General features: G+C 40.4%; 2 protein-coding genes across 5 annotated transcripts in view; both read left to right on the top strand.

The window, feature by feature from the left end:
- The window catches only part of LOC307159014 (NACHT, LRR and PYD domains-containing protein 3-like), a 322,697-nt gene that overhangs the window by 166,218 nt on the left and 142,996 nt on the right, over positions 1 to 13,483 (top strand). The window lies entirely within an intron of this gene.
- LOC307159022 (NLR family CARD domain-containing protein 3-like) overlaps positions 1 to 13,483 on the top strand; it is a 108,821-nt gene that overhangs the window by 25,253 nt on the left and 70,085 nt on the right. For all 4 annotated transcript variants that reach the window (XR_013821324.1, XR_013821325.1, XM_079872139.1 and 1 more), the window contains exons 3-4: positions 12,879 to 13,004; positions 13,267 to 13,362. Coding sequence is in view for 2 of the 4 variants with exons in the window: in XM_079872139.1 (XP_079728265.1) it covers positions 12,879 to 13,004; positions 13,267 to 13,362 (222 nt within the window). In the remaining 2 variants the exon portion in view is untranslated. The remainder of the gene's footprint in view (positions 1 to 12,878; positions 13,005 to 13,266; positions 13,363 to 13,483) is intronic.

Raw genomic sequence — 13,483 nt, 5'->3', positions numbered from 1 at the left:
TTTTAGCCGACTAAATGTCTCAAATGCATCAGGGCTGAAGTGATGGGAACACAGCCGTGGGTCTTTAGGGAGTTGTACTCGTCCACAAGCAACTTCCCACTCTTTTCTTATTTTCTTCTCCTTTGGAAAGCAGTGGAGGCTTACATCACTCCCCTTGTTGCCTTTGGACTGGAAATCACAACCAAATGCTGCACAATGTGGCATTATATTCACTTTTAGGATGTAGCTACAGTTAAACTTAGCGCCATTAGCTCACCTCTCTCTGTTCTGAACACAACCGACACAACCTTTACACGTCATCGACCCAGAATGCATTGTGCGCGCAAAAATAATGGCTGCCTTCGTAGTTCAAATTCTGTAAAACACTGTGAGGATTTTTTAAATAACGAAAATATTTTATGTATTTCTAACTATGTATTTTGTAGGAGAGAGAAATTGTAGCATATTTAGGCCTATGTGTCTTAATAGTTGGGGTTCCTTTTAAAGAAGCACTGCTACTGGGGCGGAGTGATTTGCTCGCAGCAGCTGAGAAGCCCCGTGGTGAGGAGCAGAGAGTTTGCTCAGAGTTGGAGTAAATCACTACGTAGAAGTATACATTCTATAGTATTCACGCATAGACAGCCACCAAAACCAACAATTCTGTCCTCACAACAACACAATGTTCCCTCCCAAAGGAAGTGACATCAGGACTTTTAAGGTGTGTCTGGAATCGAATGCACCAATCAAGATGAGCCAGTCATTAGCCTGCAGGAGCCAATTAGCACCTTACCTGGACACAAACACTTCCAAAACAAAAGAGAGAAAGAAACGAGAGAATACAAAACAATTGGTTGTAACACCTTGTTATTTGTACACGCTGTGACGCTATACAAATCATAACATGTAAATAGGAAAATGTTGCCGTTATTTTGTCACTTATTGGGAGCAGTAAGCTAGCTGGAGCCGTTTATCTCCAGTCTTTGTGCTAAGCTAGGCTAGCAGTGGGTGCGTCAGACAGAGTTACGGCACACACGGAGATGAGAAGGGTATGTATGGACTTATCTAACTCTGGGGGATACGGTGAATAAGCTAAAGTCCCAAAAAGTCGGCGAGTTCCTTTAAATAAGGAAATCTATTCAGTGATTGGTCCATGCCTATGTCATCATCCAAAATCCTGTTTGTGGCACAAAGTGTTGTGAATCATCTCTAAGACTGACACTTAAGATTTAGTCCTACACTTCACTTAAACTACGACTGAGATGCTTGATAACTAACTTCTAAGCGCAGCTTTAGCTAAGAATGGTTTTACTCTTAATTCTTAGCAGTGTTCTTGTGAGTAATTCTCAGAGGCTTGATAAATACGGGTTCAGATTTGTTGAAAGCTTCACGGTGTCTGGTCAGAACAGTGATGTTTCACAGCAAGAGCACCGTTACAAGAGTACAGTAAGGTGGTTTATCTTTAAAGGTCAGCAAAACATTGGTCTCTTTAGTCGGTTGAGCCTTTGTCCTCCATTGTGCCTTTGAGAAAAGAGTCATGTGATCGTGGTTGATGTCACCTGTTCACCAAAGTTTTTTCATTCTCAAGTATTTCAGCAGACAATTCATTTAACAGAGGATTTAAAAAAAAAAAAAAGTAAATTACAAAACAAAGAAATTGAAGAATTACAGAGAATTTTATACATAGTTGAAACAAATTTCTTTATATCTTTACCCACAATGAAGGTGTCTAGTTCCAAAGGATATAAAGATAACAATTTACCTCCTTGCTGAACTCTAATATAATCTCTAACCTGTAGATGCTTAAAAAAGTGCTTGGATTCCAGAGAAAATTTTAACTTTAACTGTTCAAAGGATAGTAATGACCCTTTGTCAAATAGGTCACCAAATACCCGAATACCTTTTCTATACCATAACAAGCACAGTTCATCTTTTAATATCTCGGGTAATGCCGGGTTAGCATAAAAGGGGGTACCTGTGTATATTATTTGAAGGTTTTTAGTCTTTTTCCTAATATCAGACCAAATTTTACACCCCTGTAGAACAAAGGGGTTATTAAGAGTTCTTTTAAAGGTATGCACGTAAGGAATATAAGGTAAGCTAGAAAGAGTAATATCTGCTAATTGATGTTGCTCTATTTGTCTCCAAGAAGGGGGGTTATGTCTATTAGTTTGCCAAGCCCATATGACCATTGATTGTGCTGCTAAGTAATATAAATAAAAGTCAGGGAGACCGAGTCCTCCCTCACATGGGTTCAAACAGAGGACTTTCAATTTTATTCTTGCTGGCTTACCCTGCCATAGAAATTTTGTTATTAAGCTATTTAAGTGCTTAAAAAAAGATTGAGGGACATGACAAGGGAGAGTCCTAAATAAATAAATAAACCTGGGGAGTACACTCATTTTAATACAGTTTACTCTACCTATTAGTGAAATGGGCAGTGTTTTCCATCTATCTAACTCTTGCCCCACCACCTTCAACAAAGGGCCATAATTTAGTGTAAATGTCTGGTCTAACTTATTTGAAATTTGTAGGCCGAGATATGTTAAGCTAGTATCATTCCATGAAAATGGTATATTTAATTGAGGCATAACGTCTGCAAAGGAATTGAGAGGCATGATAATACTCTTTGCACGGTTTACCTTATACCCCGAGATAGAACCATATGCCTCCAGTAAGTCGGCCAATGCGGGGAGAGATGACTCAGGCTTGGTTAAAAAAAGCATTATGTCATCAGCATATAATGAAATGGTATGTTCATCATTTCCAACTACAACTCCATGGATCTGTGGGTTTGATCGTATTGCAATAGCTAACAGTTCAATTACCAAAGTGAAAAGAAGAGGCGAGAGGGGGCACCCTTGTCGGGTTCCTCTTGTAAGTGGGAATTGAGAGGAGATATCGGAATTTGTAAGAATTGATGCCTTTGGATATTGATACAGAGTTTTTATCAACGCCATAAATCTGGGGCCAAAATTCATTTTCTCTTGAACACAGAATAAAAAACTCCATTCGACACGGTCAAAAGCTTTTTCCGCGTCCAAAGAGACAGCTAAGACGGGTACTTTAATTTTTTTTGAAAAATGAATAATATTGTAGAACCTTCGGACATTATCATAAGGAGAACGGTTAATGACAAACCCAGTTTGATCCATAGCCACCAGTTCAGGTATAAGGGGAGCCAATCTATTTGCAATAATTTTAGCTAAAATTTTATAGTCTGTATTTAATAAAGAAATTGGTCTATAGGAGCCGCATAGATTAACTTCCTTCCCTGGTTTGGGTAGCATGATAATCAGTGCTTGTTCTAATGTGTCAGGTAATTTTTTATTATATAAATGTTGCATGTCGAAATGAATGAATTCCAAGACGTGCATAATTTGATGGGTTCATTTAATCTTGTTCACTGCTTACATTACCTCAGCATTTATTCGCAGTCCACCAAAAACTCTGTGAAAACTCTCTCAAAACTCTCTTTTTTCTGTTTCTAGTCAAAGCCCGCACCTCTCTTCCGTGGGCGCCCCCTCTCCTGTAGGATCGCTATAACATGCCTGCTTGAGCATCACTCAATATAAACCAAGCAGAGATTATGTGTTTGCACAAACATTGACTTAAACATATTTCCAGTATTAACCCCATCAAGAATTTAGAATACATATGAACTAAGTGAACAATAAAAATTAAATAAAGACATATGGGGGGGCACTCTCTCTCTCTAAACATTAACAGTAGCATTACAGGGAATGTTATTATGAGCCCCACACTCTCCCCTCCAATAATGAATGCTGTCTCAGCATTCCATAGTTCCCAGAGTCTCTGTTTTCAACACAAGAGCAAAGAAGTACATAAGGGAGTCAGTCTCTATACTTGATGCTAAGTAGTCTTGAAACTGTCTTTGCGTGACATCTATCTCCCATTTCATGTCATCTGCTGACGTAGACACCACTGGCCACATGATATCTGAAACATTGCTCCGTCATGCGACGGGCCACGCATCAAGTGCTGAAAGGTCGCAACCATTAACATATTCTATGCTCTATACACAGACCCACATATGCTATTTTGACTGTATCATCATATTTTAGCAAACTATGTGTCAATGTCTGTTTACTGGTACTTTATGTGTATTAAATGAAACATAATCCCATGAACTTTTTCTTCATTATGAACCTATGAACTGTGTTTTTACTAACTTGTATAGTAACTATGAAATCAAATTACTCTGTGTGTAATAGAAGGCGTGCCTAATGTATCATATGTCAGTGTTTTTGGTGGATGTATTTGTCTGAAAGGATACTTTCTTTGTGGCAGGTGAGTTGCAGCTGGGCTGACGACGTCTGCCTCATCAGATGATGTCTCCTGTCTCCCTTCTACCATCTCATTTTCATCTTCCAATTAATCTGCAGACTTCTCTGAGTTTCTGTCCTCTTCCTCACACATTTCCATGGGCAGTACATGCTCGCATTCTGGCCCTTGGTCCACTTCTCCTTCTGTTGCCCTTAATCGGAATTCATCCTCCTCAATTCTTGGTCGGCGTTTCCTCTCTGCATGTTGTTTTGTCGGCACTGCAGTCAAGCCTCTCCAATCATCCTCGTCCTCAGAATCCTCTTCCGTCTCAGCGTCCATGTGATGTGTGTCCTTTTTCCCCTTTGCCACAGTCACTATCCCCCTTGAACGGATTTTACTCCTGTTCTGCTGGACATTGTCAACAGGTAGGAAGTCGCAAGGCAGCAAAAAGTTTCGGTGTAGGACCCTCGCTTCCCCTGGGCCACGTTCTGGCTTAACCACATAGACTGGGCCGTCTGCATACTTCCTTTTTGTCACGACATGTACTCGATCCTCCCAGTATGACCGGAGTTTCCCCGGACCACCTCTTTCTCCACGATTTCTCACCAAAACTCTGTTTCCTGGCTGGAGATCTGCTCCATATATCTTCTTGTCGTAGCCTTGCTTTGCTCTCCTCTGCTCGTTCTGAACTGTCCTTGATGCCAATTCATATGCCTCTTTCATGCGATTGCTCCACTTGGCAGCATAATCACTATGCGACACTCCACTCTCCCTTGGCTTCAGGCCAAACATTACATCGATGGGCAGCCTCGGGTGTCTGCCATACAGAAGGTAGTATGGGGCATAACCTGTCACTTCACTTCGCGTACAGTTATACGCATGGACAACCTTGTTTAGAGAGCTCTTCCAATTGGCCTTGGCTTGATTCGGCAGAGATCTCAGCATTGACAGCAACGTTCTGTTAAATCTTTCCACCTGTCCGTTTCCAGCCGGGTGGTATGGAGTTGTGCGGGAGTGTTGGATATCACAGATTTCCTCCATGTGCTCAAACAACTTGTTTTCAAATTCCCTCCCTTGATCGTGGTGGAGTTTAGTAGGGAATCCATATCTGAGAACAAAGTTGCCATAGATCTTTTCTGCTGCTGTCTTTGCAGACTTATTTTTACAAGCATACGCTTGGGCGAAGCGTGTAAAATGGTCCATTATCACCAGGATGTATTCGTAGCCACCCTTGCAGCCCTCCAGATGCAGGAAATCCACTGATACCAGTTCGAAATGGTACGTTGTCACTATATTGACCAATGGTGCTCTTGTCACTTGATTCGGACGCTTGCGTTTCAGACAGCTACACACCTTGGTGACATAATGTTCCACATCAGCCTGCATGTGAGGCCAATAGAACCTGTCCCGGATGAGGCTGAGTGTGCGCTCAACTCCCTGGTGACCCATATCTTCATGAAGCTCCTTAAACACCAACTGGCGGTATTTTCTGGGCAGTACTGTCTGGATGCGTCCCACTGATTGTCGACACAGTACTCCTTCCTCATCCATAACTAACCTGTTTCTCTGCCTATACAGGACAGTCAACTCATCACGACGGTCTCGTCCCACCAACTTTGGCCAACGTTCTGCCAGCACGTACTCCCGCACCTTTCCAAGCACTGTATCTTTTTCTTGGGCTCCTCTTAGTTCCTCAGGGGTCACTTTGGTCTCTTGTGTTGCTCCTTGATCCTGCTCTGCCTCAGAGCAAATTGTAGCTAAGGTGATTGGACACATCCAGGGCTCCTCTTCCTTCAGCTTTAGGAGAAGTGAATCTGTGACAGCAGCTATGACTCTTGGACTGGCCTCCTGCGAACAGGTCTGCATGTAACTCTCCATGTCCAAAGGCATCCTTGACAGTCCATCAGCATCCTGGTGTACGCGGCCTGGTCTATATTTGATGGTAAAATTATAGTCAGCCAACTCTGCTATCCATCTGTGGGTGGTGGCATTGAGCTTGGCCGTGGACAAAACATATGTCAGCGGATTGTTGTCCGTATAGACCACAAAGGAGGTTGCGTGATACAAGTATTCACGGAATTGTTCACAAATGGCCCATTTCATCGCCAAGAATTCCAGTTTCCCCGAGTACAAATGGTAATTCTTCTCTGGAGCTGTTAGGGTCCGTGACCCAAAGCCAATGACCACCAGATTCCCTTTCTGCCTCTGATATAGTACGGCACCCAATCCGTCTTGCGATGCATCACAATGCAAGATGAAGGGCTGTTCAAAATCAGGGTAGCCTATGATCGGAGGGTGAAGCAAGAACTCAAGTAGTTGGCTGAGGACAATCTGATGTTGTTCTGTCCAAGCTATAGGCCGACTGGAATGAAGTTGAGCTGGTTTTCCCCTTTTACCTCGACCCTTCTTACCGTTGTCATCTTTACTGCTTGTCCCCTTTCCTGAAGGCGTCCCTGTTGACAATAGTTCATAGAGGGGTCTGGCAATTCGGGAAAAACTGGGAATGTGCGTGCGATAGTATGATACAAACCCCAGCAGTTGTCTCAGATCTCCGACTGTCTTAGGCTTATGGTCTCTTAGTGCTTGCACGGGTGCAATTTCCTTGGGGTCCATAGTGTATCCCCCTTTAGAGACTATTTTCCCCAGGAACTTTACCTCAGCCCTGAACAATTCACACTTCTTGGCTGTAAGCTTCACTCCATGAGCTTGATAGCGGCGTAACACTTCCTTAACATCACGGAGATGCTCCTCAAATGTCTTACTATGTATGAGGTTATCATCTAAGTATGGAAGGCAGGTGTCATCCCTGAGTCCCACTAAACACTCCTCCATACTGCGCTGGAACTCGGCAGGGGCAGAGGACAGCCCAAAGGGGATTCTGACCCATTCATAAAGGCCCCACGGTGTTATGAAAGCTGTGTATGGTCGACTGCCCTCCTCCACAAACCCCTGATGATACGCCTTCCCCTGATCCAGGACCGAGAACCATGTACTTCCACATAAACTGTTTAGCATGTCCTGTACCCGTGGGATAGGGTGACGGTCTGGGATGGATTTGCGGTTGAGCTCCCGGTAATCTATACAAAGACGTAGACTACCATCTTTCTTTCAGACACAGACGATCGGAGATGCATAGGAGGAGCGAGACTTCTGAATCCATCCTTTATTCAAAAGGTCTTCCACATATTCTTTCACCTCCTTGTGTAGTGGTTTTGGTACGGAGACATACGTACGTTTTGGTGTCGTGTCACTCAATCTGATTCTCATTTGGAGTGACGGGATGCACCCCACATCGTTCTCATCCTTTGAAAATGCTGCACACTCCTCCCTCAGCAGCTGTTTAACTTTTCTCTGTTGCTCCGGGGTGAGATGGTCAATTGACACTGTTGGGTCCCACAGTTTTCCATTAGTATCCTGTCCTGTGTTGTCAATCTCATTCAGATCTTTCACCTCACAGATTATCATGTCCTTACCTTCAGCGACCATTACTCCCGCCGCCACCACATCCTCCCCAATGTCATTCCAGTCTGCTTTCACCGTAGCTGGTAATGATATCATATTCAAGCCTTTTAGTGTTTAACTGTAGTAGATATTTATCATCCTGAGTTTCTATATGTTTTTCTTTCCAAGGTAGAAATAGCCGATTTTAAGGAGCTTAGTTTCAATTCATTCTGTTTACGTTTCCTCGATGTATATGAAATAGTTAAACCTCTTAAAAAAGCTTTCAAACAGTCCCAGATAACTGATATGGAAGCAGTGTTTTTATTCAGTTCTAAAAAGATCTCAGTGTTGGTGTTAATAAAGTCAATATATTCTAAATCATTGAGAAGGTAGTTACTGAATCTCCACCGCTTCTTCCCAGCTGTTTGTCCATACTTAACAAGCATCACTAGCGGAGAGTGGTCAGTGATTACTCTTGGCAAGTAATCACAAAATGATACAAGATGTTGCTTCCCAGAATATATATAAAATAGGTCTATTCTAGAGTAGCTGTTATACTTGTGAGAGTAGAAAGAGTATTTCCTTTCATTTACATTACGAGCCCTCCAAATATCAATAAGATTATTGTAGGCCATTTCTTGTTTTAATACCTTAGCTGCAGCTGTATGTGAAAGCCTATTAGTAGCCGATCTATCTAATATACCCAGGGTCAAATTCAGATCACCACCAATTATAAGTTCGGAAGAGCGGTAATTTAAATTCAAGAACAAGTTGTAGAAAAATTGTGGTTCATCAAAATTTGGTCCATAAACATTTACCAAAACTATTGGTTCTGAGGCTACATAACCTCTTACTATGACAAAGCGGCCCGCTTTATCTTTAAATACTCTGTCCTGTTGAAATTGTACTTTATTACTAATCAGTGTAGCAACCCCTCTTGCTTGAGAAGAAAATGAAGAAAAGAAAATCTGCCCTTTCCATTGGCACCCTAATTTAACATGGTCTGCTACTGTTAAGTGGGTCTCTTGTAGGAAAATGAAATCAACACTCTGCTTATACAGAAAATTAAGAATTTTTTTCCTTTTCAAGGCTTGATTTAACCCATTAACATTCCATGTCATATATTTATGCTGTGTAGAGCTATTCATAACTTAATTGGGGCCCTATAACTAAACTCGAGTAAAATAGAATATCACCATTCAACAACTGTAAACACAGAGAAACAACGAAAAAAAAAAAAAAAAAAACTTATCAAAACCCAAAAAGTTACCCTGATATTTCATTAACAGCAACCCTATCCTGATCTATGTGTCTGCCTTCCTAAAGAAATGCAGATCGATCAAACACTTCACGTACTGGTAATATAATCACCTTCCCAACCCAGCAACTGCTCCATTGCAGGGACTTAATTCATATTAATAATTATAATAAAAAAAAAAAAAAAAAAAATGAAGAGTTAGTCATAATATGCATAGTATTTCATTTTTATTTCTTAGAATCCCTCATTTTCAATTTAATCTAAACTGCCCAGTAAATCCAGACATATAATAGCCTATACCAAAGTATATCACTTATAGTTGTCCAGCAGAAAAAAGAAAATAAAAAGAGAAGAAAGGAGAGAGAAAGAAAGAGAAAGAGAAAAAAATACTTATAGAGTACATAAAAAAAAATGCATACCTTGAAGGTTAGCGTGTTCAAAAGTATTCCACTGTAGGGTAGCAATAATCTGTGCCCACACAAACAAAAACAAAGAAAGAAAAAAAATTTAAAAAAAACAAAAAAAAATTTAAGTCTGTGTATGGCACCTGTTAATCAGATGGCCCTTGTCCCGCTGTTGTGGGGAGCGAGCCTGGGGTTAGTTATTAAGTTGACCCGGCCTCAAAAATATTCAGGATGGTGTTGTCGCAGATATGTCTCAGCTGATTTTGGAGAGGTAAAGGATCGACGTCCTCCTGACAGGTCGATCCGTAGCGTTGCCGGGTAAAGCAGGCTGTATTTTGTGTCACATTTCTGTAGCAGTTTCTTCAGGTCAGTGAATGCTTTGTGCCTTTTGTACAACGCCGTGGAAACATCTCTGAAGACCATTGCCGTACTCCAACTTCTTTAATTGTCGGGCAGCTGCGAGAATTTTCTCCATGTCGCTACTGCGCAGCAGACGAATAACCAGCGCCCGTGGTCTATCATGTTCAGCTGGACGACGGTGCAGAGTGCGGTGACAGGCCTCAATTTCAAAAGAGATGCTTACTTTCAGGATCTTTGGTAGCCATTCCTGTATGAAAGCTACGCCATCTCTGCCTTCAACTCCTTCAGGGAAACCCACCAAGCGGAGGTTATTCCGCCGGGCTCTATTTTCCATATCATCAAGTTTTCCTCGGAGCTCTTCAATTGCAGCATTAGTCTCTTTCTTAGAGTCGGCGATATCTGCACACAGGTCCACAGCGGTTGCTTCATATTCTGACTGTTTGGCCGAAAGATCCGCCAACTTTTTATTAACCCTCTGAGGTCTGAGCTGTTTTCTGGGCCCTGGAGGTGTTCTGACATGCTCTGACATTTCTGGTTATTTCTGTTACTTGTGACATTTTCATGGCTAAAGTCTAATTACACTGTATACAGCACAAACTCTGCTACAATAATATATCAACAGCATGTATGTAAAAGTTTGTAGTTTTGAGATAATGACATTTATGCGTGGTTTGTGAAAATACAAAAAAAAATTCTCACTGAAATAAGGCCATGAAACCCCTACTGATTATTTCTTCACAAGACTTTTGAAAATTGTATGACGTAGCCTAGAATATTTGCTGCAAAACTATGTGAAAATCACCCTGACTGCTCATTCAGAGAAGACAATATATTGATTTAAAATTTTTACGACGTGTTTTGTGTGAATAAGCCTTATGCGAGAGCTCATTAATATGTATGGATTTTCTCACCTAAGAAAGACAAAGACACTCCCCTAACGGCCCTATTAGGAGCTATCAGGTCCCTATCATTCTGAGCAACCTTGCACAATACTGTAAATGAGGAGATTTAAAAAAGAATGGCTTTTAGATTGTTTGGATTTATTTACACAACATAATCCAAATAGACACAACAAATGGCAAAAAAGCACTTATTGAAAGACAGAGACCTTTGTGCCATTCCTAAAAACATTGTACATACCTTTCATTTCCAAGGTGTTTGATTTTCACTTTACCATGTTCATGTTCCAGAGACTCATGTGAATGTTGAAGTCGGCAGGACTCAGTGGCATCTGGGCCCTGAAAAAAAAGTGAACATACTGATATCAAGAGAAAGGCCTGCACGATTTTGGAAATAAATATTAGATTTTTCTGAATCTAAAATTCACAAAATACACACACACACACACACACACAAATGTTTCCAACAATATATAATATAATGAACACCAGGTTTGTTGTGCCTTGTAGGCATAGGCTATGCGCAGTGCTGGGTAAAATAATAATAACAATAGATAGCAGTATAAATCTTCCAAAATATGTCAGTAACAACCAAGCTAGAGAAAAATATATTGATTATCATGTTACTTCAAATGTTTCCATTCGTTATGATGATATGAAATGAGATAATAGTAAAAACATGAAGCCGTTTGGTGTGTTTTGCTTTTCAAATTTTCAAATGATACATTCAAACGCGATCGCGCTGCAAAATCTGATACATTCAAACGCGATCGCGCTCAAATATAAAACATTATGGTTACCATATACATATCTACGTTAGACCAGATATCCACAAACACAGTAGGCCTAACAGTAAACACGGGTCTAAATATTATAATATTCCCCATATATCTAGCAACAGTTCAACTGCAACGTGACATTTATGCAACAATAACAAAGAATTTCTTAACTTAAATCTTTCTTGTCTTCAAATCGCGTTCTTCTTCTTCTGAGGTAGCCTAAATCCAATGTAAGCTCAGGCGCGTCTTTCAAACTCGACGAAAAGTGAAGTGAAGTGTTTTGGTGTTTTGTTGTTGAGGTAATGAGCGAGTCCGCGTTCCATGTGGAGATTTGCATGTGAATATCTTTTGCGCGAGTGGGCATGGCCAAATTAACTGTAATGAGCAAGCGTTTGAGAAGCTGGACATCTTGTTGGTTTTATACAAATTACTTAAACAGAAAATATTTGTTTTCGTTTTGAACCCGATCATTTAAAAGTACACACTTAAATGTTTATAAAGGTGTATGGCTCATAAATGTGTGACAAGTATTCGCTGAGTTTTGTTTCAGTTTATAGACATGCTCAAGAAAAAAAAGTTCACCGCGACGGAGAGGCAGAACGCACACCCTGTTTATTTTCTTTATTTTACAAAAGCACAATGTTTTGATTTGATTGTAAGTGGACACATACAAAAGTAGAAATATCACAGATTCTTTTTTTATATTTCTTTTTTCTGTATGACCATAAATGACGGAGTAATTTAAGTTTATAGTGCTACAATGTGGAGAAAATCCAGCAAAACGCGCCCGCGCGTTTGCCGACCTCAGAGGGTTAATAGCCGAGTGCTCGTTGTGAATTTTCTCTACTACCTTGTTTATTTTACTCAAGCGGTCCTCGACCATGTTGTGTATTCTTGAGAAACCCTTTTCCATCTCCGAAAGAAACCAAGCAGGTGGCGTGTCCTCACAGGACTGTGATTGCGTGGTATTATCCACAGGTGCAGCTGCCAGCGTGCCATCGTCTCCTCGCCTCAGACCCTTCCTGGAACTCATTCCGAAGTAGTAGTAATAGTAAAAAAAATCAATAAGTAACCAGTCCAGAACCAATATGAGACGGCTTGTAACTTGACTCGTTTAGAGACTCCAACAATAGGCTATATAATCAATTAGAGGGGTTTATACTTTCAATGGAGCAGAGCGAGTTGCGACGTGTGCGCCGCCTATGCCGCCATCCGCCAAAGACCGAGCTATAATTCTATAGTTGATTTCAATTGGTTTGTTTTGAATTTCTAATTCCTAATATTACCGGTTTTCTCAGTCGCGTTGGTACAATTGTTGAATCATGCTTAACATTTGCAAACCAGTGGGTTAATTTATCAAAATAATTGTAATCAAAGTTTGAAACACAGTGCAAAACAGTTACAGACATTAAAGCAAAAGTACACAACATTTATGTGGTCTTTTATAAGTCTGTATTCTTTATATTTTACTTAGTTTTGAAACCAGTTCAGTCCAGAAGAAGAGCTCAAACCCAGAGTCCAGCTGTGTGTCTATGAAGAGTAACTTCTCTATGGAGCAGCCACGAAACTTTAAGAGTGGAGACAAACAGTCTGATCTCAGGTATATCATTTCTATAAAAGATGTGCTTATTTTATTTGATTTTTATGAAATTGTTATTAATATACAGCAGTTTAATGAGTTACAATCTTGCTAGTTTCAGTCACTATTAATGATTATCATTGTGCTCTTGTGTAAAGCTCAATGTATTGTATTGTTAATACATTCACTCACTGTAAAAGCTGTTGGTCTGTTACTCAGTTAATGACACAATTACATCAATATCAGTGTGTCTGATTTTTAACCCTCTTCATTTTGATTTAAGGTCAAACCCTCTATCCAGAGCAGTTAAAAACAAAACTGTGTACAAGCCTGTGACTCAACCACAAGATTTTAATGAAAGCATGTTTCCTGGTTTCAGGTAAAATGCAGGACTTTTTTGTTGTCGTTGCTTAATTTTAAGTGCTGCAATTCACATCACAAATCACTCAAACACATGATGATTAATGATTAACACATTTCAGAAACCTAATGATGTTCTG

This window comes from Squalius cephalus (assembly GCF_949319135.1).
Source record: "Squalius cephalus genome assembly, chromosome: 5".
NCBI classification, from domain to species: domain Eukaryota; kingdom Metazoa; phylum Chordata; class Actinopteri; order Cypriniformes; family Leuciscidae; genus Squalius; species Squalius cephalus.
The sequence above is the reverse complement of the archived record's forward strand: the minus strand, read 5'-3'. Positions and strand labels throughout refer to the sequence as shown.